We start from the raw sequence: 24,453 nt of genomic DNA on the forward strand, positions 1-24,453 counted from the left end.
TTCCCAGGGCCTGCTTGCCTTTTCCTTAGTTATGTGGGGTCATTCTGTGAGTCGTAGTTGTCCTTGAGCTATGCTAACCTTTCCTGTCATTTTAACAGTTGAACATTAGAGTGAAACCTTACCTGTGAGGAGAAAAATGTCAAGAGAAGCTATTAATTACCCTGAACCATTTCCCACTTTGCTTTTGGGATTGAGTTTAAAAACCTACTTTGTGTCAGGCATGGTGACACAAACCTTTAATCCATCCCACTGCTTCGGAGTAGAGGCAGGTGATCTTTGTTAATCTGACACCAGCCTGGTCTACATATTTAGTTTCAGGCTAGTCAAGGCTGCATAGAGAGACCCTATCCCTAAAAGCAAAAAAAAAAAAAATCCTACTCTCTGAAGTCTCTACTTAAAATAATAAATTGTGTGTTTGTGTGAGTAGTGGAGGCCAGAAGAGGTACTGTATCCCCTGATGCTGAAGGATGCATCTGTGAGCTGCCCAACAGGGGTGCTAGGAACTACACTGTGGTCCTCAGAGGCCAGAGTCACTGGATCCCCTGGTGTTGGATTATAGGGGTTATGCCTTCCTTGATGTAGGTGCTGGGAATTAAACCTGGGTTTTTTGCAAAAACAGTAATTACTTGCTGAGCCATTTCTTACTTTTTATAAGGTGAATATGTGTTTTTTTTTTTTTTAACCAGTTTTATTTCCATTGCTGAGGACTACCCAGGATACCTAGAATACTCAGTTTTCTACAGAGCCTATCTTGGTTTGCATTTAGTTTATCAATAACTCACAGATGTACAGGTGATGAGATGTATTGATCAAAAGAAGAAATTGAACAAAATTAGTGTGACTCAAGGAACTTTTAAAAAATAGAGAGGAAGAAGATAGAGCTCTGAGCAGAGTACCTCATAAACATGGAATCTGAAGAAGTGCAGATCTTTTAGATAAACACGTGCGTGTACACATATACTTGTGTACAGATGTGTATGTGTGTTTGTATACATGCATATGCAGGCCAGAGTATCTTCCATTTTTCTCCACCTTAGTTCATTTAGACTAAGTTAGTTTATTAGGGCCTCTCACTGAACCTTGAGCTCACCCACTGGCTAGCAGCCCTCCTGCCTCTTCCTCCCCAGTGTTTGGATCAGAGGCCCATGCTGCCACGCCCAGCTTTCTGTGTGGCTGTCTGGGCTGGAGGGTAAGCAGTTAGCCACCTCAGCAGGTTCATTTCTCCAGTCCTTTCACTTAGGTTCTAACAGTGGCTCTTCTGTATCCAGATGCCAACATAGAAGAGCCTCCTGTGGAGGTTAAAGAAGAGGCTCCCATCAGTGTGGGAATGCTGAATGGAGGCCAGCGCATTGACTACGTGTTACAGGAGAAGCCCATTGAGAGCTTTAATGAATATTTATTTGCTTTACAAAGCCATCTGTGCTACTGGTGAGTGTTTTGGGTTGTATTTTTTGTGTGTTCTGTTTCCTTTCTAATCTTCCCTTTCAGCTTCTCTAGGGTTGATCAGGGTCTCAAGTGCTGACACCCAGCTTCACCCCAGCTGGCTCTGACCTTTAACGTGTATCTTTTGAAACCAGTGTGATTTTTTCATGCTTGTAACTCTAGTATTTGTGATGCTGAGTCTGGAGGCAGCCTGAACTACCCATCGAAACCCTGCTCCCCTAGGATATAGGGGTGGGGGGTGAGGAATAAAAGAAAGCAACCATTTCAAAGCATTTACAATATCCGTCACATGTATTATTATTGTTATTATTAAATATAATTAATTGCCTGATGGAGTGTAGATCAGTAGTGGTGGTTACTAAATTTTGCATAATTTAACAATATAATTTCCTGCAACCCAGGAAGTGGTTATAAATGTAAAATATGCATATCACATAATTTGTTTTCCATGTATGGTGTTTGTGTGTGTGTACCTATATGCATATGAGGTGACCAGAGGACACTGTTTTGCTCTGTCATTCTCTAGTCCTTTGAGACAGAATCTCTCAGTGCATCTAGAGTTAGGCTAGTAGCCAGGAAGTCCCAGCAATCCTCCAGTCTCAGCTCCTCACTCTGCTCTTACTATGCACAGCAGGTTAAGCAGCCTGACTGTACATGTGTCATGTTCCAGACTCAGATGCTGTCTAGCCACAGAGCCATGTCTCCTACCCCCATTTGGTATATTTGGAATTCTGGGTCATACAATCTTAATTGCCTTTTCCAAAAAAGCAAGTAAAACTCTAAAAATAAAGGTGATCAACTGGGTGGCTCCTCACTGTTTTTTCAAGAATGCCTCTGTAGAGTGGTGGTTTAAGCTTGTAGTCCTGGAGTCAAGAGGCTGAGGTTGGAGGGTTTCTGTGAGTTCAAGGCCAGCCTAAGCAAGAGAATAAGTTCCAGGCAGTGTGGGCTAGAGTGAGACCTGCCTCAAGCAGGCAAGCACGGCTCTGTGGACTCCTCGTCATTTACCACCTTTATGCGGAAAGGTGTAGCCCCCCCACTCTGTTTTCAGACATAAAACTTTGCCAGATCACCTCCCAAACCTTAACAATGCACCTCTAATCCACACGTTTTTACAACAGTTAAAAATAAATAAAAGCTCAGGTATTTGTATAGATTTCATGAAAAGCTTATGGAACCAGATTGCTCTATCTTTTCTCAATGTAAATTTTTCTCTATACAGGGAATCTGAAGATACAGTATTGCTGGTCCTCAAAGAGATCTACCAAACCCAGGGTATCTTCCTTGATCAGCCTTTACAGTAACAATGACCTGTCTGTGGCTGCTTAATGTAAGTTTTTAATGAAGTGTTTACATGTGAATGTGATAAGGAACATTGGAGGCTCAAGCTCTTTATACAGATCTGTCTACATCCCCACTATCTAGGTAATACTCACTTGGAGGGCACTGGTTAATTCATAGGAAGTGTCCAGTAGCCTACTCAGAAAAGGATTATGCATATCTTTTGCTTGATCCCAAGTTACCATGCCCAGCCTTCAGATAGGAACCTGGGAAGTCTGTGTTAGACTGCGTCTCCGTGGTGGCTGCTTCTCCTGGTTGACCACCCTGACCTTCTCCCACTCTCTCCATAGACAGACACTGAGAGAGCCTCTCCTGAAAAACCACAAGCTTGTTGCTGCAGCTTCTTCTCAGCTACCTTGTGTCCTGCATGTTGCCTGCCTTACTCCACAGGGTCTTTACACGATCATCCTCTTTGGAAATTAGTGGAAAGCAGAGGGAAGACTGCTTTGTGTGAACACTCACCAGTTTTTGTAGCTAGGAAATTTACATATTTTAATGCTTTAACAGCAGCACTTCCTTGTTTAGTATATGGCAATGAATATAGTCTGTTTAGGGGCTTAGAGAGGTCCACGCCTTATCCTTAGAAAATGGACCAGTTTGGGAGCACACTTAGGGGTCCAGTCACTGTGTCTGCACTGGAGGGATAAGCATAAATGAACATGGAATAGCTGCTAGTTTTGGAGCCAGCATCTCCTTCCTTTGTGTATTACATGAAGGTCAGAAGCTTTCAAATAAGAGTTTGCTGCACACTGTCACATGGGTGCTGTATGAACCACTGCTGTCGTTTGTTCTTACAACTGCTTCAGCTTCTATAACCCTGAAGGTTGTATGGGCTGTTTGTCTGCCTTTCATACCGTATTCCAAACCGGGGGTGAAGCTGAGGAAGTTACTTGTAATACTTACTATGAATGTCAGCCTGAAATTGCATGGCCTTTGTCAGCTGTTTATGTTGAAAGTTCCATCTTATAGTAGCAGTGACTTAAGTCACTTGCTCCTTCCACTTGAGTAAAGGAAGTATCATGACATAAATGCCATTGCTTCCTGAGGTATCATCAAAATGTTTATGTAACAGTTGGCAGCCAGTGTAGTTGAGTGTAGTTGGGAAAGACCACATTCTGAAAGAAAATCCTTTCCACAGGGTCTAGGAGCAGCTGAATTTGGAGAATTCAAAGCACTTTTATCTTGAGTTGACTGTATGCCTAAATTAGCTCCTCTGGTTTCTACAGGTCTCTATAGGGTCTCTTTAGCGGAGGTGAGCTGTGTTTTGATTTTTTTCTTTTTTTTTTGTAAATCTATCATGGTGTGCAGAGGCACTGCATATAACTGGCCCTCTAACTCCTCAGGTGGCAGTGCCCCTTACAGACAGGCAAGCATAGGACAGTCAGGCCTGGCCTTCCTTTCTGTTCATGAGTAATACTGGATAAGCAAGCTACTGAGGAATTCTAGGTATATGGAAGACTTTATTTTTTCTACAGTATGTCTTGAGTAAGAGTATCTGAGAATGAAGTAGTATTCATTAAATACTAAAGAGTACGTTTTGTCAATTGCTGTCTTGAGATGTTTACTCTTGTTAGCAGTCATTATTACTACTTAAGAGTAAACCAAAGCACAACTGAGTGTGTTCTTGTGACCAAAGATGGGCAGTTCGGCCCTGGAGAGCTAGGCGAGCCACTGCAGAGTGCGTCTTCCCGCAGTCCGCTGCAGTGACTGAAAGAGCTGGCACCTCACCGTCCACTTGTGGGTGTCATGCGAGTGAGTGGGTGTGAGGGACCTGGGTACAGATCTGCAGTGCAGCATTTGTTATCATGTACAATCTCTTGACCAAAGGCTGTTTTTACTCTAGTGTAACAGCATTTTGTACAAAATTCTGGCTGTGCAATTAGTGACAGACTGTTTGCAAGGGAAGAGGAAAAGCACTGGTCACTTTTCTGATAGTCTGCACTTTCCAAATGTCTGTTTTATATGTAACTGTATTTAAGACTTTAGTAAATGCTGAAATAAAACTACTGATCATTTACATCTACATTCACGTGGCCTTATCTACCAAGAAAAATCAACATAGTAGGCTTTTTCTCTTTTCTTACATGTTGCTAAATTTAAAACAAAGTTTTGGGCAAATAACTAATTTGTAAAGTATTTTCCCTTGACTAATGTTTTCATTTTCGTAGCTCAGAATTTAAAGTGTGGCAAATACAGAAAACACAGGGCCTGCCTTTCAAGTGTCAGCTTCTACAGTAGACACCAGCAGTTAATTGCACATGCCAGATGAGAGTCCAGTGCTGATCGCCTAGACCTGAATGGTTCAGAAAGCACAGAACCTCAAGCACACTCTTCTAGTTCACGTCAGACTCACTGAGAAAGAATTGCCTTTCACTGTATTGGGACTGTCATGGCTGGGCAGTGCTGGTGCACACCCTTAGTCCTAGCACTCTGAAGGCAGAGGTGGGGGATCTCTTGAGCTCAAGGAGGGGAAAAGGTATGTTATAGGAAGAAATATATAGGATGGAATTTAATTTAAAGTATAATAGAGAAAAGGTAGCAAACAGGTGGTCCTCAGTCTCAGGTTCTGGTGATAGCCTTTAGTTGTTCCAGATATTTCTTTGTGAACAAAAGACAGAAAAAGATACATTTATCTTTACTAATGTAGTAAAAGTAAAAAGGGCCAAAATTGGATGTTTTATTATTTAAGGCTTAATGGAATGTTACCACAAAAAGTAAACAGAATCAAAGTTTAGCTGGAACTGCCCTTATTTATAAAGGACAGAGATTATGTTTGGTAATTAAGCCTTCTAGGATAATATCGGGTCATAAAAAGCTTCCTTTGTGAGAAGGTTTCTTCAGGAGTGACATTCACCTGACCCCAATCCCGTGAGCCAGGCTCATTAACCTGGTGTGAGAAGTACTTGGAAGATCCCCGTACCAGGCCAAGCCATGGGACCTCAGGGTCTAGCCTTGGAAGTGGGGCAAAGGTGCACAGTGTGGCTGTGTCCTCACTTTGACCTTGGAAGAGGTAAAAGCCAGAAGTCCTTGGCTTGTGCATGGTGTCCAGTTAGGAGCGTTGATTTGCTTGTTCTCCATTGAGGTAGATTCAGCTAAATATCCAAACGGTGAGACTCACTGGGCTTCCGTGAAGACGGAAGTTGGTGCTTGTCCTGAAATGGCTTATGGCAGTCTCCGTCAGTCAGAGGCGGGTAGTACTGCCTGTAGCAGATGTAGGCACATGTCATCCCGATCATGGACCCAACCAGCACATCTGGAGAGAAAACAGCACCTCCTTTAGACCAGGCTGCACTGGGCCCTCCCAGTGTTCTGCTTGTATGGCTAAAAAAACAGCCCTAAGCCCATCCTATTAGTTTCTTTGAATGACTTGATTTTATCATACAGTTACAGGATTATTAGTCAGATTGTTCTCTAAACATCAGATCAACACACCCAGCTAAATCAGCATGGACTGAGTTAGAATTTTTTAACAAAGAATAACAAACGGTTTTTGTGACTCTAGTCATTGACTTGTTTTCACTATTTCAAGAATTCTGCACACAGTCATGATCCCAACATTTGGGAGGCTGAGACAGAAGCCTACTTCTATCTAGGCTTGGGCTGGAGGTGGGGTCCTGTCTTAAAAATAAAGGGAGCTTAGGTAGGGTGATGTGCATATTTTTTATCCCAGCATCCAGCACACAGAGGCAGCTGTAATTCTGTAGGTTTGAGGCCAGCTTGGTCTACATAGCAAGTTCCAGGGCTAACAGTGAAGCCAGTCTGGTGGGGTGGGGTTGGGTTAACAGTTAAGAGCCAAGGAGCTGGCTGAGCAGGTAAGAACACTTAACTTGCATCAACAAGAAGACATAGGTTCAAATCCCTAGTACCCACATTAAAAAGCTGAGCGGCCCTGACTTATGCTGGGGAGGACAGAAAGGATTACTGCACTTGCCTAGCTTTCCACATGATGGGTTACATGCACCTACACACACGTGCACATATACTGTATACAGATTAATTTTAAAAATTTGTGTTGGGCAGAGATCCATGTGGAGGAGAGAGGACAACTCTGGAACTTTCTACCTGTACAAGTGTTCCAGGGATCAAACACAGGTTGCCAGACCTGCACATCAAGTGCCTTTAACCCCGAGCCACTGCACAGCCTCACATTTGTCCTCTGTGGCTGTAAATGCACACACACAGTACAACACAGGCTGTCGCAGCTTACTTGCTTGCTCATTCATTCAGCGGATGCTTAGTAAGCCACGTCTCTGCCAGTTTCTAGGGTTAAAACAAGCAAAGCAGAAACTCCTGTGGCATAAATTTAAAACAAATGTTTAAGAACCCTGCTTACCTTGCCAGTGGTGCTTGTAGTCACACGTGCGGGACAGTGCAATCACAGCTGCAAAGAGTAAAGGTGACAGAAAGGCACAAAGCCTCCAGGACTTCCCTCGCCCTTGTGGTGTGAAACAGTGCAACTTCCCTGCCAGGTAGAAGGAAGCAAAGGCCAGACCAGCAAATGCAACTAGAAAGGGAAGACTTGTGAGTTGTGTGTCCTTCTGTGGGAGCCCCATCACTCGTGTCCAGACAGGGCAGGGAGCAAGAGCAGGCTTTGCCTCTCCTGATTACAGGGAAAGGGGAAATGAAGGGCTTTATGTCTTGTTCCAGAGTTAGTATTTTAAGTAACAGTAGTTTCTGGAATAGACGTTATTACCGTGGGCAGAGCTGTAGACTCCTCATCTATAAGCAGAAATCATAAAAATTGTAGAATATACCTTGCTGTGTTCTTGGGAGCTACAAAGGTAATGTAAAGGCTCAGCAGCCCCTCATAAGTAGTAGCTCTTGAATAAATTTTAATTTTATGACTAGAGTGATGGCTCATTCCTCCAAAGCTTTGTAGGTTCAATGTAAGCATATTTAAAGCCCTAGTTGGAGCTGGAGGAGCGGAGAGTTGACTCAGCAGCGGTTAGCTTTTGAGAGGACCTTGGTTCAGTTCCCAGCACTCACATGGCAACGCACACTGGTCTCTCTCTAACTCCGGGATCTATCACTGCATTCTAGCCTCTACAGCATGCATCCACATAAAAGCAGAACACATCACGTGTAAGTGTTGAAGTAGTTCACATGAAACTCATACAGGAAGAATGTCCACTGGGGAAGCTCTTTCGGCCCTCATTCACCACATCCTTGTCTCCTGTGCAAGTCAAGTCAGAATGGGCCAGCCCATCTGGGAAGCATCGGTAGAAGAAATCTGGGCGTGGCCTGGAAGAAATGAGCATAATTTGAGCACACATAATTTACTCTCTCAGAAAGTATTTTTCAGTAATAGTAGATTTCAATAATGTGTTAACCACTAATGTCATAGGCAAAACAAATGTAATGGGGTTAGAATAGTGTTACTACCAAGAAAAAAGGCTTTAGTCACATGGCCAATGTTTAAGAAAGTCTTTAGCACATGATAGTATCTTAGCAAAAGAGCAGCTATTCATACTGCAGCTTTAGGTAACTAAAGACTGTGGGAAATGCTGTCAGGACAGGGCACAGACCAGGTGGTACATTTAGGACAGGCAGAGAGAGCAGGGAGGATGCGTTCTGGTGAGAAAGGAAAGACTAGTCTGAGAATCCAGGCAAAGAATGCTTGAGAACATGCTGGAGGCTGAGGGAGTTTTGTTTGAGTGGCGAGTCTCTCACTTACCTGCCCACTATCAGTTTTATTATGTTGGTAAAGACACCATTCAGAGCTAGGGCAAGGCTGGCAGCTGGAAAGCAAAGAAGCCGTTAGTGCCCTCTGCTTAGTGCCACCACCTTCATTGCTGCGAGGTAGAGCCCAACCAGAAGCAAGCTTAATAGCAACTGTGGTCCTTGTTCCAGAAAAACTAAATGGCCCAGGGGCACCTGTGTGGTTCCTGTGTTAAGCACGTTCCTAACAGCGCTACTGCTTTTTGGCCTCATGGGGTAACAGGTGGAGTAAGAGAAGGAAATGGTTTTTTGACATACTTTAGGGGTACAGGGTGGCTGAAACCCACAGCCACTTGCCAACTCCTAAGACAAGAATAACTGGAAGGGCGACTTACCAAGGCAGGCTTGCTTGCTGTCGGTGGCATCGGCTTTCCTCAGAAACTTGGTGAGGAAGATCAGGGACAGAGGAGTGAGAAAGGCAATAACCTGAACGAGAACAAAGGGCAGGTAAAACCACAGTTGCCGCGCACTAAGATCGGGCTCAGCCCGATAGAACTTGAACAAGAACTCTGAGCAACCAGCACAAGGCGGGGAGGAGTCCGTGCCGGGGTGGGAGGACGGCGGGAGGGCAGCTCACGCACAAACATGGGGCCGGTGGGGAAGTAATCCGCCTCCATGTACGGGTTCCGGTAGAGCCACAGCTCCTCGGGCTGGATCCGCCGCTGGAAGGGAGGGAGCAGCTCGGTCACCCTGAGGAGGAAGCGGGGAAGATTGACAGGCTACTTCGGCGGAAGAACCTGCCGCCCCGAGCAGCTTATAAAGTGCGAGTGCCCTGGGACGCCGGGGAGCGGCGACAGATCCTTACAGGAAGGCCACAAAGAGCAGGACCCGCACGCCCAGCTCGACTCCCAGGGCTGCGGTCCCCATCCCGCCACACGCTCGGCCCGCGGATCCGACGCTGACGTGGCTCCGGCGCGCCGTGGTTCCGTCCGCCTGGGACCCAGCGCCACCTAGCGCACCCCGAGGGGATTGTTCCAGCGGGGCCTCCGGGGAAGCAGGAAACTCAGCTCACGTGCTGTGTTCTGAGTACCACCTAACAAATAACAAAGGCACTGTCCTCTGGTTGATCAGCATGACCTGACTATTGTCCAACCAGCAGGTCACCTTAGGGTCTCGAAGCAATGGGGTAAAAGTGTCCTTCACCAACCCCAGATCAGCTTGTGGGACACGAAAAGGAACGCCATTCTCTTCCTCTACAAAAGCAAACCAGGAAATTCACTCTAAAACGATTTCTTAGCAGCATTTCAAAAGGAAAAGACTGGGCTGGGGGTAAGTGGATGTATTTTGTGTATCATTTCCCAGTAATCTGTACCATGAAATTACAGGTAAAGAAGAAGCCCGTATTAAGTAGACTATACAGGACAATTTATTAAGTCAACCTCAAGCAAGACCTGAAATCAATGGAGTGCCATTAAAAGCTTTCCCACATTCCTACAGAAGCAGAGAACATTTGTATTCTAAAGTATCTGTAAGATTAAAAGGGCAAAATCCCAGTAAATACAATACAAAAACTGTCCCACCAGCACACATCAGTAATTAGCTTAAATGTTACAGGCAAGCTCACATACACTACAGCTAGTCAAGAGCTATCTATATACAGGTTAACCAAGACTGGTAGGCTCATACTTTGCAATAAGACATTGGTCAATAAACAGAATCCTTAAAATATGTTTTGAAGTCATTAAACAGTAATGCCCTAGTAGAATACCCCTGGGGAAAATTAACACTAGTCCCTTAGAGTTAGGAGCTCCAAGTCACAGAAACTAATGAGACTGACCAGTGAATGTTGACACTTTGATATTTTAAAGGTCTACAGAGTTCATTACAGGTAAATACAGATGTAAACAATCTATCAAGAACTTTATTCAAAGGACACAAAGTGAAGATGGAATCTGCAATGTGTTTATTGTGTAATATTCAAATGGACACAAATGGATCTGCCACAACAGTTGAAAATACACAAATCTTTGTATATAAAAACGTCTGTTAGCCAGCTGTAGTCAGTTAGCATCTTGGTTATTAGCGGCAATATAGTTACCACAGGGTAAAATAAATGAGATGTTAATTGACAACAGAAGTGTAATTTTCCTCATTCCTTTTAACTGACAAGAATACCCTCTGAGGCAAACGGGCAGGTACTTGAAAGCCATTTGCACACAGCAAGGATCAGTCAGCAGGTAAGGAAGGCTTCTCATCTCTTAGCAGACGCAGTGAAGTCACAAGAAAACCAAGGACCGAATACTGACTTTGGCAACTTCTATTTTCCCTTTAACATACATGTTAATGACTTTCAGAGCTACTGAAGGACAAGATATACTTTTCTCCCCCCGCCCCCCACAGATACAAGTGCTCACATTTGTCACTTTTGCAGCAGATTGACAAAAGCCCAACAATTTTTTCTTTTTTTCTCCCCTTTTTGAGACAGAATCTTTCTACATAGCCCTGGCTGACAGAGAAGTCATTATGTAGGCCTTGAACTCACAGACATAAGCCTACCTCTGCTTCTGGAGTGCAGGCATGCCCAGCGGAAATGGTTTTTTGAAACAGGTTATACACAGCATTTTAGGAGTATGACATAAATGTGCCTCTCCTCCCCACACAAAGGCATGTGTTAAACAAAAAGAAGAGGTACCTGGGGATGAGGCAAAGGGAAAAAAAGCAAAACAAAACCATAGGTAAATAATCTCTAAAACTGCTGATAGCTCATACAAGAGCCCGTTCCTCTAAGTGCCAGCAAGACCCTCGTGCCTGTGCTCCCATCGGGAGAACGGCATTTCTGACAGTGTACAAAGTGATGCTTCCCATTTCATGATTTTAAAAATATAAAATGTACAACGACAATCTGAAGTCCCCAGTACTTGAAGAACCTGAATTCAATGGGGTGGGGGTGGGGTGGACTGGGTAACGCTGGAGGGGCTGGGCTCTCAGTGTTACAGGAACTACAATGTGCCTTTCCCTCTTTCTCCCAAGATTCCCAGTACCTACCCAAGGTAAAAAGTGCTGATGTTTAGTCCATCATTATTTGTTAATCCACTGCAAAGCTGTCTACATTTATTCCTTTAGTCCATTTGAAAATGGGCTGCCCCTTTTTGTTACAAATAGCAGAGACCAAATGTGGGTGGTCCTTCCTCAAGGACTTTGCCATCCCATCACCTCCCACGCTGCCCTTAAAGGGGGTGTGAAAAGCAGTTCAAGTCTAGAGATAAAGCAATGCCTTTGTCATCTCATGAGAAACAGAAAAACTGCAAGTTGTTCAAGCTCAGAGACAAAGGCAATTTGTTTTCTTCTTCCATTAGGACATGGCACATGGCTGGCAGCATCTTGGGGCATGAATGCAAGAGGAGTGTTGTCTTGACAAGATCAGCAGCAGCTCCCAGAGAGCCAGGTACAATGCTCTGAACAGCTAACATTAGGATTTCAAACTGTAGTCTGGCTTTGACCCTAACATATCCTGTAAGAAAGTACTCAAAAAAGAAACTGCTGCATAAAAGCTGCCTACCAGTCCATCCGAGTATTTCATATGAGCAGGCAGGCAGATATCTCAGAGCCACATCACTCACACACACTTCTGCAAACACTGCAGTGGGAGACACGGGCAGAAAGCAGCAGGCTGCAGGGCCCTTCTTAGGTTTTTAGTTTCAAATACTTCCTAATTCAATGTCTGTGTGTGTGCCATATATATACACATACATACACACATATATGCATATATAATGTTATTTATATAACACACAGAAAACAGTCTATTCTACAGCTGAGGAAAGGTAATTTTTGAGAATTAAAATAGAGTAGGGCTTGCAAAGCAGAGGTGGAGACTGGAAAGTCAGTGGCTGCTGCTGCACACTGGCAGTGAAGAGCACTGGCCCGTCCCGTGCAGCCAGGCACACGCAGCTGTGCCGGCAGCTCAGTGAGGCCTCCAAGGCACAGCCTATCTGGCCTCGTGCTATCATCTCGAGCTCCTTGCAGCCACACTCTAAAGCTGTCCAGTGATAATCAGAGCTCTCAAGGTCAGGAAACCACTATCATCTCATGCTGCTTTAAGTCCTTCGTTTCGGGTTGAATAAAGTCGACCACAGATGCTATATACCAAAATCATATTTAAAAGCTAACAACTACCAGCTTCAGACTCTGAGTAAGCACAGTGCCTTTTGGGATGTCACTGACATAGGACATGAAAGGACGGTGTATGTACACCTTCTGTTTTCTTAACCCACAATCCTAAGACACAGGCCACGATGGCACAGGAAGACACCCTCGCACTGGCCCGGCAAAGGCAAGTTTGGAGCAGGAGAGCTGCTGGGAGCAAACCCGTGAGTCACCTAGCAAGAAAAGAGTTGAAAAGTGCAAAACCCTTTTATAGATATAGAAAGTAAGCCATCCCAGAGAAGCAGAACAGAGACAGGTCAGGGGAAGATATTTATAAATACATGGTGCACCTGGAACTTACTCTATAAAAGTTATCAGATACTAAAAAGCATGAGGTCAAAAAGGAAACAAGATACAATCTCCTATCGGACATTGTTCTCATAAGGGTTACATTGGAATATCAAAGAAAGTCCCTTATCAAGGAGTTTAAAAAATGTTATGTCTGTATAAAATAAAATTTAATATGATAAAACCCAGATACTCTTACATTATTTTTTAAAGGACATCAAACTTCATAATTTGCTCAAGAGCAAAGTTTAGTGTTTGCATGGGCTGTGCTTCACGTCAGTTGTAATAACTGCACTGGATGCTGAGCGCCATCCTGTCTGCCTCCTCATGGGAGCTTGTCTAACCAGCAAACTTACAAGAATTGCTACAACCAGGTAAATGGCAGTTTAGGAGCTTAGAGAGGGGAACTGTAGTGTTGTTGTCTATAAATTGCACATATATATATATATATATTTTAAAAAGAGGCACAAAATTGCTCTTTCTTTTGTCCAGAAAAGAGGTCTGAATTGATTTGTAAAAAATTAAGGAAAAACACACCTAACACAACTACAGGGTTTCAAACAGCATCTCCCACCCCACGTTAGTGAAGTACAGGTTCTTGAGGAAAATAAATCCTACTGGGTGCCTCCAGTAAGCAGTTAAAACTCACTGAGAAAGTTCGTGTTTCATGGTAACTAACACCAGACTTTTATTTAATGTAATGTCACCACGTCTGACATGATTTCATACAAGTTAATACTGGAATAGAGATATTCCTAAGTGCTAGATGCAAGGGAGTTCTGTGGGCAGACACCTTGGTGTGCTTGGTGTACTCTTTAGGCGTCACAGCCATGTTTGCAAACACTGACTTTCTGGGGAGCATTTCAAGTGCTTTCTAACATGAAGTGCCTCTGTGGCTCCTGCATACCCTGTGAAAGAGCAAGTTCCTCTGTATGCAATGGGGACAGTCTTAAGTATTGCATAATACTAAGTAGAAATTGTTCACATATAACTTCGGATGTTTCTGTCCACTTGCACCATCCCTAAGTTAGGAAATCAACTGAAAATGTCAATTAAAATATAATTCAGATTCAGTTACATAGCTTTACCAGGAAACATGACCGAGTGACCCAGCAAAGGAAACATGATTAGCAGAGGGAAAGACAGAAAAGAAAATGCCCTTAAATTCCAGGTCAGACTGGAGTCTACATTAAATTGGTCAGAAAATGGTGCATATATGATCCAACTTTTGGTCTGTGCCTTAATTTTTCTTTAGCCCCTTGCCAGTGGCCATAACAGCAGGAATCTACTCCTGTGTATTCATGTCCCTCAACATGTGTCAGAAAAATCTGTGAACAGGTGACATTTCACAGTAAGTGAATGTACTCATCCCTTTTCCCTACAAGACATTTCTAGGAAGAGTTGGTGCACCATGAAGCCCACCCAGTTTAAGACCACAGAGGTAAACGCTGTCAAGGAGTTTGTTTCCAAGAGGCTAGTCTGAATACTTGCTGAGAGCCTTCTCTGACATGAGAAAAGGCATGTGAAAAAGGAAAGAGAAGTTAGCCAATCTACGGCTCAGTAAAGAGGTATATAAAGGTGGTCACGCCCGAGAGAGCACACACGCGTGTGTGCGCGCACACACACACTCACACAGGCACACAATCACGCACGCTCACAGAGGTTAGATTGTTTCAACTACACTTCTCAGAATTCCTAAAATAAAATGAAAATAAATACAGGAGTGGCTTTACACGACCCAAGATTACACCTCAGGCTTCACACTGATCTTACTGACAAGACTTTCTTTTAACTCTCTCTCGACTCTAAAAACGAGGACACCTCTTTTGCTGATCTCAGAGACACGGAAGCATAATAAAAGGCAAGAAAAGACCAAGGGAAGTTTGCTGTCCACAAAGTTCCCCCAAAACAACAGAACAGAAAACACCAAGTGCTCTGCCTGTGTGCGCTGGCTCCCATCCCGTTAGAAGGTGGTGGACGGCAAGCACGTGGGCATCCTCTCTTTGCCTCTTCTGAGAGCAGCAGGGGAGGAAACAACACCTCATTCCTTTACTTCTTCTTGTGATTCCCATTTACATCTGATCTTGCTCCAGTATTCTGGTGACACAGGAGACGCAGGGTCGTGGTTGGAGCAGCAGAGACGCCCTTCTAGTGCAGAGGGTACCAGAGCCCCCTTTTCATGAGCCTTACAGAAGGAGCGTGGACAGAACTCACAGAAGGACACGGCTGCGGCGCCACACTCATCACACCGATGCCACGGGCACTCCCACTTTCCTAACGGAGGGTTGGGGAGAGGGAGAGCATCCGTTAGCTTGTTTCTTGAATACCCAGCAGAAAACCTACAAGGTACTCCCCCCGAAGACGGGGTCTCACTGTGTAACCAGGCTGTTCTGCTACCTGTTTCCTAAGTGCTAGGATTAAAGGCATGTGCCATTAATCCTGTTTTGAAACAAGGTCTGACTAGAGAATGTAGAAAACTGTCCTTGAACTCCCAAAGATCCACTGGCTTGTGCCTCCCAAGTGCTGGGATTAAAATGGGCACCACTGCACCTGCTCATACCCTACCTTCTTTGTGTAGAGACTGGAGTTGAATCCAACTCCAAACTTCAGCCAAACAAACATACATTTTGTAGTGTTTTTTCATATAGATATGAGCTACTGGCCCAAACCTAGTGTCATTGGAGCCAACTACCACCTATGGTGATCCTAAATAAGAAATGTGCCCTTACCACCACATGACGTATGTCATTTGCATGCAAACAAATCTCTGGCAAGTAGTTTTGTTTGTTCTGTTAAATTGTTCTAATTCGTGGTTGCATTGAAGGGAGCAATGTATCCCAAATCAATGGCAAAACCTGAAGCAAAGAAGGGCCTGCAGGTCTAGCTTACCGTAGGGTGGCTGAGTCAGGTTAAGGCATAGGAGGTGGTATGCTTTGGGACAGTCTTTTTTGTCACACATGACCAACTCTCCACTATCTCCACACCGAAAACAAGAATCCTCGTGAATCTGCTTTGTTTCTGCTCTGACCTTCCGTCTCTTCTTCAACTTGGCATTTTTTGTCTTCTCGTCAACCGCTGATGCACATGCAGACTGGTAAGAAAAACAGTATCAAGTAATGGTGACGCTTTACACAGAAAGGAGTGCACACCATGTGGCCTTAAGTACATCTCTGCATGTGTCCTAAAAACAGAAGTGCCTGTCCTAGAGGCCACTGTAGTGAATACAGTACTTCGGCACTGAGGCTGAGTGAGATGACTCAACAAAGCAGCTGCACTTGCAGACCGCTCGCCCTTCCTGGGCACAAAGGCAGCACACGAACTGACACTGAACTGGGGGACTGAACTGCAGCCTGCTTTGACTATTCAGACTTCAGACAGCCTGCGGGTTTTCCCAATGAGCTAGAATTTACATACTACATACAACATAGAGCTTTTTATTTATGCAGGGTTTTACTTATTTATTTTGGCTAGTGCTAGGATTTGAGTCGCCACACCCACGTAAGGGTCACCATTTAAAAAGTATATAATTCAATGGGTTTTATACATTTCAGAACCTATCAGACTTTACTAAAACAAGCTTCATTAAAAAGTGAGAATGGCAAGTTGGGTGTGGTAGCCTGTGCCTGGAATCCCAGCATTTGCGGAGGGTAGAAGAGTCGGGAATTCAAGGTCATCCTTAAGAACGTGGTTCAAGGCCTGCCTGTGCACCAAGAGCTCCATCTCAACACAGCCACGCATTAAACAGCAGCAGAGCAGCGGGAGCTCTGTAACAAAGCCAAGTGGGTTCCAAGCTGACTCCAGTAGCACATCCCTCTCCTGCCCTCGGGTGTCGCGCCCTGTACGACTGACCTTTGGCCGCACTCCTAGGAAACCACTGCAGTTGTCTGCGCCACAGTGGCACACTGTCCTGCCATTGCCCAGACAATCCAAGTTGTAATTAAATGTTAACTCCATCCCTAAAACACAAGGGAAAACAGTTATTCACAGTGACACCTGAGGAACAAACACCGCTAGCCACTTTCACATAGACACACGGGTCTGACACAAGATGGCTCAGGGGTGAAGGTGCTGTGTAAGCCTGACCTGAGGTGGATTCCTAGCCCATGGTGGAAGAGGAGAGTGAGTCCTAGAAGTTTTCATCTATCCTCACAAGCACATACAAATGCACACATCAGATACAATGTTAAAGACTCTTCCTCCTTCATACCCCATCTCACGAAATGACAAAAAGGGGGCCATGTGGTTAACAATCCCTGCCCACTGACGAGTAAGCCAAAGGTAGCTGTTCTAAAAGAGAATACCTGTTAACAAAAAGTGGCGAAAACCAGTGAAATAAGAACCGTGGCCATGTGACCTATGGTCAACAAGGGCTTCTAGCCTCGCCCTCTTTCTACAGCTAAGCTCAAGTTTCTAAGTGGCATGACCGTGGTGTCATGACAGTGTTAGGAATGCCTTCCACTGTGAACCAATACATGCTCACAACTGTGAAAGACCTGGGAACCTGAGTGAAGGCCTCTCAGCAGCCTTTCAGCAGGTGCCCCAGCTAGTGAACTGTTCTAACCACTTCCCTAAACTTGAAAAACTAGCTGGTTCTGCTGACATGCTCAGTGGGTAGGAAAAGGAGAGGAGTAACCGAGGCTCTGTGACTCCAGCACCTAATCTGAAACAGAATGGTCCTCAGAGTTGAAAACTAAGGAAAGAAAAAGAAACCAGTTGGTCTGGATACAAATTTTTGCTTTCTTAAAAAAGTATTTACTGAGATTGTAAGTGTGTGTGTGTGTGAGAGAGAGAGAGAGAGAGAGAGAGAGAGAGGGTGCCTGTGGGACTGGAGGGTCTGCCCCTGTGGCTGGAGTGAGCTGCCCCACATGAGTGCTGGGCATTAATCTCAGGCCCTGTGCAAAAGACTATAGACTTTTAACTGCTGAGCTGTCTCTCCAGCCTCATAAGCTGATTACCTTCAATATGTTTTTAAGAGCACATAAGAGCTAGGCCACCTGGTTCCATTATGCAGACAGCACTGTTTTGGGAAGTGACGTCCACACTGAGGTACTGCACTGTGGCACAGACTCACATCCGGACAGGTTTTCTCTTCAGATGTAGTTTTACCACAATGGCTTGTAACACCCAGTCGTCTGATCAGGGGCTGAGCCTTAAAGGACAATGTTCTTCCTAACAAGACAGGTTTCCTCCATAGAGGGTAATATGTTTATAAAGAGTTAAAGAAAAGGTATGTCCCAGGTTTTGGTACCAACGCTAGGAAAAACATAAAGAGAGTAGGGGGGATATACTCCATACATACACCATACCATACTCCAGGTGTGGTGAGGCCTGGGGGAAAGGAGGATGTGGGGGAACCGTGTTGGGCATCTATTCCCCTGAGGGACCAGCTACATGACGGTATAGTACAGAATAGAGTTTATTCAGGGCATGGAGAGGGGAGTTAAGAGGGCAGTAGGGGCAGAGAAGGAGGAGTAGAGGCCGGCTATGAGCCCATCGGGGGAGAGGAGGGACAAAGGGGTAAGGGCAAGAGAGAGGGGGGCAAGCAACCCCTTTTATAGTGCCAGGTAACTGTGGGGTAGAGTTTACAGAATCCCAACAGAGGGACCCCAGCAGCAAGTTGCCCCTTTACCTGCAGGAATGTCACAAAGAGCAAACAGTCCAACTCGAACATCTCCATTTACGGTCCACTTCTGTGTCTCACAGTTGGGATTACAGCTGTGGTTCATGAAACGAGAATAATTCCCCTTTGGTCCAGCATCAATTATGCGGTCCTTCAGAAAGAAAAACAAGTGGGGGACTTTGACATAAACTAAACACAAGCTCATTTAGAAACATTCAGTTAGGGAACAGAAGCCAGCATCATTTATTGTCACCTGGTATGTGCCACTGTCTGCTCTGCACATACAGACACTCCTCTATGGAGTTAGCACATTTTCTATTTGAGGACCTTAGGGATTTTTTTTTAATTGTTTTTCTTCTAGAAACTGCATAGAAACTGCTAATGGTAGTCTAATAATGAAGGTCGGCAGGTCATAGGTCTAGGCATTTTTGATCACGAGGTACATGGCTCAGATAACCAATTACTTGGCCGTTTCGTTCTCAGCTTCTCTCCCACCCTAAGCTAGAAGTGAAATGCTATGGACAGGGAAGCGCAGTCAGAGTCCCCCGAGTGGGAGGTGACAACCCATCTCTGCTCTCACGGGGCTACCTACACAGAAAACACCAGTCAATTCAGCCTCAGGATGCCCCTAACAATGCCCACAGGACTCTGTCACTGAACTGAGCTCAGTAATCCTAGAATTCAGACAGACTACAGCATAAGCCCCCTTCTCCCACCCCCGCAGCAGAATTCACATGGGAACCACGTGACAGTTCACACTTGTCACATAAAGACATGACTACGTATGTTATATCTAGCTGCCTTATTTTCTGAGACAGTGTCTCACAGTGTGGCTGTGGCTGGTGTGGAATTTGCTATGTACACCTAGCTGTCCTTGAACTCAGAGTTCTGCCTGCCTCTGCCAGGATTAAGGGTGTCTGCCCACAACCTCTTTTACTGTTTTTTGTTGATTTTCTGTCAAGTTTTTGCTTGTGATGAGGCTCAACCCACAGCCTCACGTTCATTCATCACATGCTTTAGCACTGAGCCATGAGCTCAGCCTGGAAGATATTCTGACTCATTTAGAAACATCACGGAACACAGGGAACACGTGTACTATTCTTAGTCCTTAAAGTGTAATAGTGTACTAAACGACTGAATTGTGCCTAGACCTGGACTTCCTGTCCTCTGTAAAGACAACTATACGAAATGAGGTCATGGCTGCAATGAGACATGCAAACACAGATCAATGTAACGGTTACATAAGGTCTTTGATGTTCTGTTTCCTGTGTTTGTTTCTCCTTTATTTAGACAGAATCTTTTTTTAAAGATTTATTTATTTTTATGTGAGTACAGTCACTGTCTTCATACACAACAGAAGATTACAGATTGTTGTAAGCCACCATGTGGTTGCTGGGATTTGAACTCAGTGCTCTTAACCACTGAGCCATTTCTCCAGCCCAGATAGAATCATTATTATATAGCCCAGGCTGGCCTCTGACTTAAACTTACAACTCTCCTTCCTGCCTTAACCTCCCAAACGCTGGGAGCACAGGTATGTGCCACAAGGCCTGGCTGAAGTTTTATTTAAACTAGTTTACACCCATTGTTCTTGTGATTTTATTTTTTTGTCACTCGTTCTACATGTATGAGCGTGTTGACTGCATGTATGTATGTGAATCACATTGAGTCCCCAGTGCCTTTGGAGATAAGAAGATGTCAGATCCCCTGGGAATGAAGTTCCAGATTGTGTGCCAGCATGTGGGAGCTCAGAACTGTACCCCAGTTTTCTGCAAGAGCAACAAATGCTCCCAACCATGGAGTCATTCATCTCTCTGACCCTCCTGTCATTTTTTTTTTTAACTTAATAAATACAAATAAATTTTGAGGTTTGGCTAATCAGAAGTTTCAAGGTATTTTATAACTCAGAATCATAGTTGATTTCCCCAGCAGTGATAAAGAACCCAGGTCTCTCACTGCCTCAGATCTATGACTAGGACCCAGCAACTCCAGTCCAGACATGGTCGCTTTGTTTCTGCTTAGCATTGCCCTGTTGCTGTAGTCTCCTGACTATGGAGGGTTCCTTCTGCACTCTGGAGATAATTACAGCACCGACTACTGAACATCATCATAGTTTACTTAGAATGAAATGAACAGAAACAGAGGTCAACAGAAAATTATGAACAAAGCATAAAACGGCCTTTTTTCTTACCAAAAAATAAAAGCAATTTTACCTTGGTAACAGTTAACATATAAAAATTAGTTACACTGTTCTCGTGGGCTCGCTTGATTCGAAGTCTGCACTCTTCCTCATCGATTAATTCACCGACATACTCGTTTACAAACTCCCCCTGCAACGGAGCATTTAACACACGTCAGTGCTATACTGTAATGCACATCCTAACACCAGGTGCACACACAAGAAAATCAACTAAAAACGTTTCTGAGGACCAGGAATGTAATGCAACTAGTAGAATCTCTGCCTGGTTTGTCTAAGGCCATGGGTTCAGTCCCCGACAGCACATAAACTGGTCATGGTGGCACATGCCTGTAACTATAATGCTGGGGAGAGTAATGGCTGAGTGTGTAACCTGAACCACGAGAGGGAATGAGCAATGTCCTGACTTCACCAGGCACCATGGTGTGCATGTGTGGATCTGCCTATGCCCATTTTCTCAGACAGGGCTGTGAGATGGCCCAGTCAGTGATGTGATGATATGAGCTCAGATCTCCAGAAACTGAGTGTGGTGGCATATGCCATGTTGTTAAATTCTAGAGACAGTGAAGCTCACTGGCCAGCTTGGAGAAGGTCCAGGCAGTGAGAAACCCTGTCAAACAGCAGGTTTGTCCTAGTTGTCCTGTTGTCAACTTGACAGGAGCTTGCATCACTTGGGAAGAGGAACCTTGAATGAGAAATGCCTTGATCAGATTGCCTGGTGGTGGTGAGTCTAATGACAGATGTGGAAGAACCCAGCTCACTGTGAGCAGCCATCCCTGGCAGAGGTCCTGGATGGTCTGAAGAAGCAGGCTGACCAGGCGTGGGCATACACTTTTATTTCCAGCACTCGGTGGGAGAGGCGGTCTCTACGAACCAAGTTTCAAGACAACCAGAGCGTGAAAACAAACACAGCTCGCTGACTGACCCTTGGCGTCTGCTTCAGTTCAGGCTTGAGTACTTGCCCTGAACTCCTCTCCTGGCAGACACAACTGTAAACAAAAAATCAGCCTTTTCCTCCCCAGTTTGCTAAGGAACACACATTGAAGTCATGAGAGCACCTTAGAAACAACACCCGGATTGTCACCTGACGTCTACGGCCATGAGCACATGCCCTTATACCCACAAAAAAAAAACAGAAAAAAGGACCCTGAAAACCCTGCTTCCCCCCTAGAGATAAATAGTTATTATTTACTCACAGGTATTTGGGTGGTAGGGATATTCCTGTGTAAGTGCTTCCAAAGGCAGCAATGCACTTACTTTTTCTTGCTGACATTACTGCTATATCCCCAAGTGGCACCTGTGTCACTAGATCTTGGAATAAAGCCAACCCTGACTCTTGAAGCCATCGTCATCACTAAAATCACAACCTTCTACTAGAGGGATGGTGGCATTTAGGGACGAGAAATGGAAAAGGTCTGGATCTGAAACAGGTAGGGTATGTTCCTGCTCTCTAAACCTTTTATTTTGAAGCAATTATTTTTACAGCAAGCTAAAGAAAATGCAGTGTTTTTACTGTTCTCTCAGAGTTCTCCAACGGTAATGTCTCACAGAACTATAACGGTGCCAACACTAGGAAGCTGTTGGCACCCACCCACTCGGACACGAAGTCCTGCTACCGCAAAACCATGCTCAAGATTGTATGAACAGCACAGAGTGTCTCCAATTTTTCTTTGATGGCCATACCCACCCTCTAATCAATATAATTTTGCCATTCAAGGATGTCCTATAAACAGATTTATATAATATATAATCTTTTAGAGACTATTTCAAACATGGTTCTCTAGAAGATCAGCCAGTGCTCTTACCTGCAAAGCCATCTATCTCTCTAGCTCCTAAAGACATGTTTTTATTGCAGGATATCTGATGCCTTCTTTTTAACCTCTGCAGGCACCAAGCAGACACATAAAGCAAATACATACATATAGAAAATATTCACACATAAAATCATTAAGGACTTTTTTATTTGATGCATATGAATGTTTTACCTGAGCGTGTGTGCGTATAAGCACACGCATACAGTGTCCTGACAGGGGCAGAAGAGGGTTTCAGATGCCCAGAAACTGGAGTTCAGATATTTGTGTGGGTGATAAGACTCAAACCTGGGAAGTAGCAAGTGCCCCTAATGACTGAACCATCTCTACAGCTAGGAGGCTAGGTTAAAAAAATAAAATTAAATTAAAAGATAAAAAAAAAGCTAATTCTCAAATCACTCAGGCTGTGTGTTTCAGTTGTCTTCGATGGCTCGGTAGGACTCCTCAGTGTGGGTACCACCAGAGTCTAACTATTCACTCACTGAAGCCGACCGGCCAGTCTTTGTAGATTTTTGCTATGCTGTACACATTTAGGGAGAGTTTTTACCTGATTAGGTTTTCATTTTCCTGGCTTACATAGCCACAGGAGGATTTGTTGTACAGTGCAGTGTGTGAGGAACCTGGCAAACTACTGTGGGCAGTGGCCGCTCCATTTACGTTCCCACCACCAACACAGAAGAGGTCCAGGACTTCTATATCCTTGAAAAACCTTGGTACTGTCATTATTGTTCCAAGTGATGAACTCATGGTAACACCAGGCAGTAGTCAGCTCCTTGGGTTTATACCATCGCTGACCGTTTTATCCTGAAAGCCATGCTCACTCAGTCTAGGGCAACTGCAGTATCCAAGACTCACCAGCATGTCAAACCCGTCGGAGGAGAAACAAGTACGTGTGTGCTTACTACTCTAATGGATACTCACTCCACATATACATCAGTAATGTCCGTTTCATCTCCTGACCGGCTGGAACAGGCTTCATCCTAGCACTTTTTCCTTTCTCCAGGTAAAGTTGTTCTATTAAACTCCAAATGTGCCAGGTCCTCAAGGTTGCCCAGATCCTGTTTCTGATTCATGCCATTCATCATATGATCCCCTCCTCAAAGGATGTGACAACAGTGATGGCATGTGCGGGCTAACAGGCATGCACACGGCCCTGTCTAAGACCTCAATGCCTGTCACACTAAGTGGAGTCTGTTATACCTATGTTGGGAACCTCAGGTAGCAAGGAACCAGGGAAGCCACTGAAAGTTAGGAGTCATTATTGACCAAGAGCTGAGGGGGAAAAAAAATCTCAAAACACAAGTACTCAGACCACAACAACAAAGAAAGACGTTCTGTAACTACCAGGTAAGCTGGGGAGCGGGTCCTTCCCTGGGTGAACTAAGAATGCAGGTTTGGTGACTTCTTGCAATCCTAATGAGGATGTAGCTAAGCACAGCCTGACCCACGACCCCACCAACTGTGATAATGAAACTTGCATCATGTTTATATTGCTAACTCCTGTGTGTGTGCTTGTCCTTATACCATGGGCAAGTCTACCACCCACAGAGGCCAGAAAGGGTATTAGATCCCCTGAGACTGGTGTTACAGATGCTGTGAGCCACCACGTGGATGCTGCAAATTGAACCTCGTTACTGTGGAAAAGCAGATGGTGCTCATACCACTGAGCCAACTCTCCAGTCCCTTAAGTTACTAACTTATTCTGTTTTTGAGACAGGGTCTTATTTTTAAGGCTAGGCCATAATTCCCAAGTTTATACAGACCAGGCCAGCATAAAATTTTTGGTGCTCCTCCTGCTTCAGCCTCTCAAGTGATGGAAACAAGTGTGAGCACCACAGCCAGTTTTAAGCTCCTGGCTTTGTGGTAGTACTCTTATGCAATGTCCCTAAGCC

At 44.6% G+C, this 24,453-nt stretch overlaps 3 protein-coding genes across 7 annotated transcripts in view; 1 reads left to right on the forward strand and 2 right to left on the reverse strand.

Moving 5' to 3' along the window:
- The window catches only part of DDHD2 (DDHD domain containing 2), a 29,305-nt gene extending 17,410 nt beyond the window's left edge, over positions 1-11,895 (forward strand). For 2 of the 4 annotated variants that reach the window (XM_080929006.1, XM_080929004.1), the window contains exons 16-18: positions 1,269-1,428; positions 2,663-2,770; positions 9,133-9,357. In XM_080929006.1, coding sequence (XP_080785132.1) covers positions 1,269-1,428; positions 2,663-2,744 — 242 coding nt within the window. In that variant the 3' untranslated portion in view covers positions 2,745-2,770; positions 9,133-9,357. Of the gene's footprint in view, positions 1-1,268; positions 1,429-2,662; positions 2,771-3,071; positions 5,021-9,132; positions 9,358-11,795 lie in introns of those variants that run through there. The other 2 variants (XM_080929007.1, XM_080929005.1) reach the window with 2 other exon arrangements.
- PLPP5 (phospholipid phosphatase 5) lies at positions 5,409-11,070 on the reverse strand. 2 transcript variants are annotated; one of them, XM_080929010.1, is made up of 7 exons: positions 10,996-11,070; positions 9,081-9,189; positions 8,835-8,925; positions 8,456-8,519; positions 7,898-8,022; positions 7,115-7,285; positions 5,409-6,034 (listed from the first exon to the last, which is right to left on the reverse strand). In XM_080929010.1, exons 1-7 carry the CDS (start codon positions 11,058-11,060, stop codon positions 5,874-5,876), a joined length of 786 nt encoding a protein of 261 aa, XP_080785136.1. In that variant the 5' UTR covers positions 11,061-11,070; the 3' UTR covers positions 5,409-5,873. The 2 variants fall into 2 exon arrangements, with proteins under 2 accessions (XP_080785136.1, XP_080785137.1); XM_080929011.1 differs by lacking the exon at positions 10,996-11,070 and adding an exon at positions 9,305-9,397.
- Positions 11,896-14,974: 3,079 nt separating the features above from the next.
- Positions 14,975-24,453, reverse strand: part of NSD3 (nuclear receptor binding SET domain protein 3) — a gene marked incomplete at its 3' end in the record, with an annotated part of 101,636 nt that continues 92,157 nt past the window's right edge. Inside the window, exons 20-24 of the mRNA XM_080929009.1 lie at positions 20,767-20,883; positions 18,563-18,704; positions 16,783-16,889; positions 15,823-16,024; positions 14,975-15,207 (exon numbers count right to left, since the gene is read on the reverse strand). Coding sequence (XP_080785135.1) covers positions 14,975-15,207; positions 15,823-16,024; positions 16,783-16,889; positions 18,563-18,704; positions 20,767-20,883 — 801 coding nt within the window. The remainder of the gene's footprint in view (positions 15,208-15,822; positions 16,025-16,782; positions 16,890-18,562; positions 18,705-20,766; positions 20,884-24,453) is intronic.

This window comes from Micromys minutus (assembly GCF_963924665.1).
Source record: "Micromys minutus genome assembly, chromosome: 14".
Classification (NCBI taxonomy): Eukaryota; Metazoa; Chordata; class Mammalia; order Rodentia; family Muridae; genus Micromys; species Micromys minutus.

What these genes read in the sequence shown, in the direction of transcription:
- PLPP5 (XM_080929010.1), bottom strand. Translation starts at nt 11,060, where the DNA reads ATGCTGTGTATAACCTGTTTCAAAAAACCATTTCCGCTGGGCATGCCT. An exon ending in ATAAAACTGATAGTGGGCAG is followed by an intron (nt 8,023 to 8,455) that starts GTAAGTGAGAGA and finishes CATTTCTTCCAG; the next exon opens with GCCACGCCCAGATTTCTTCT. An exon ending in CTACAAGCACCACTGGCAAG is followed by an intron (nt 6,035 to 7,114) that starts GTAAGCAGGGTT and finishes TTTTCTCTCCAG; the next exon opens with ATGTGCTGGTTGGGTCCATG.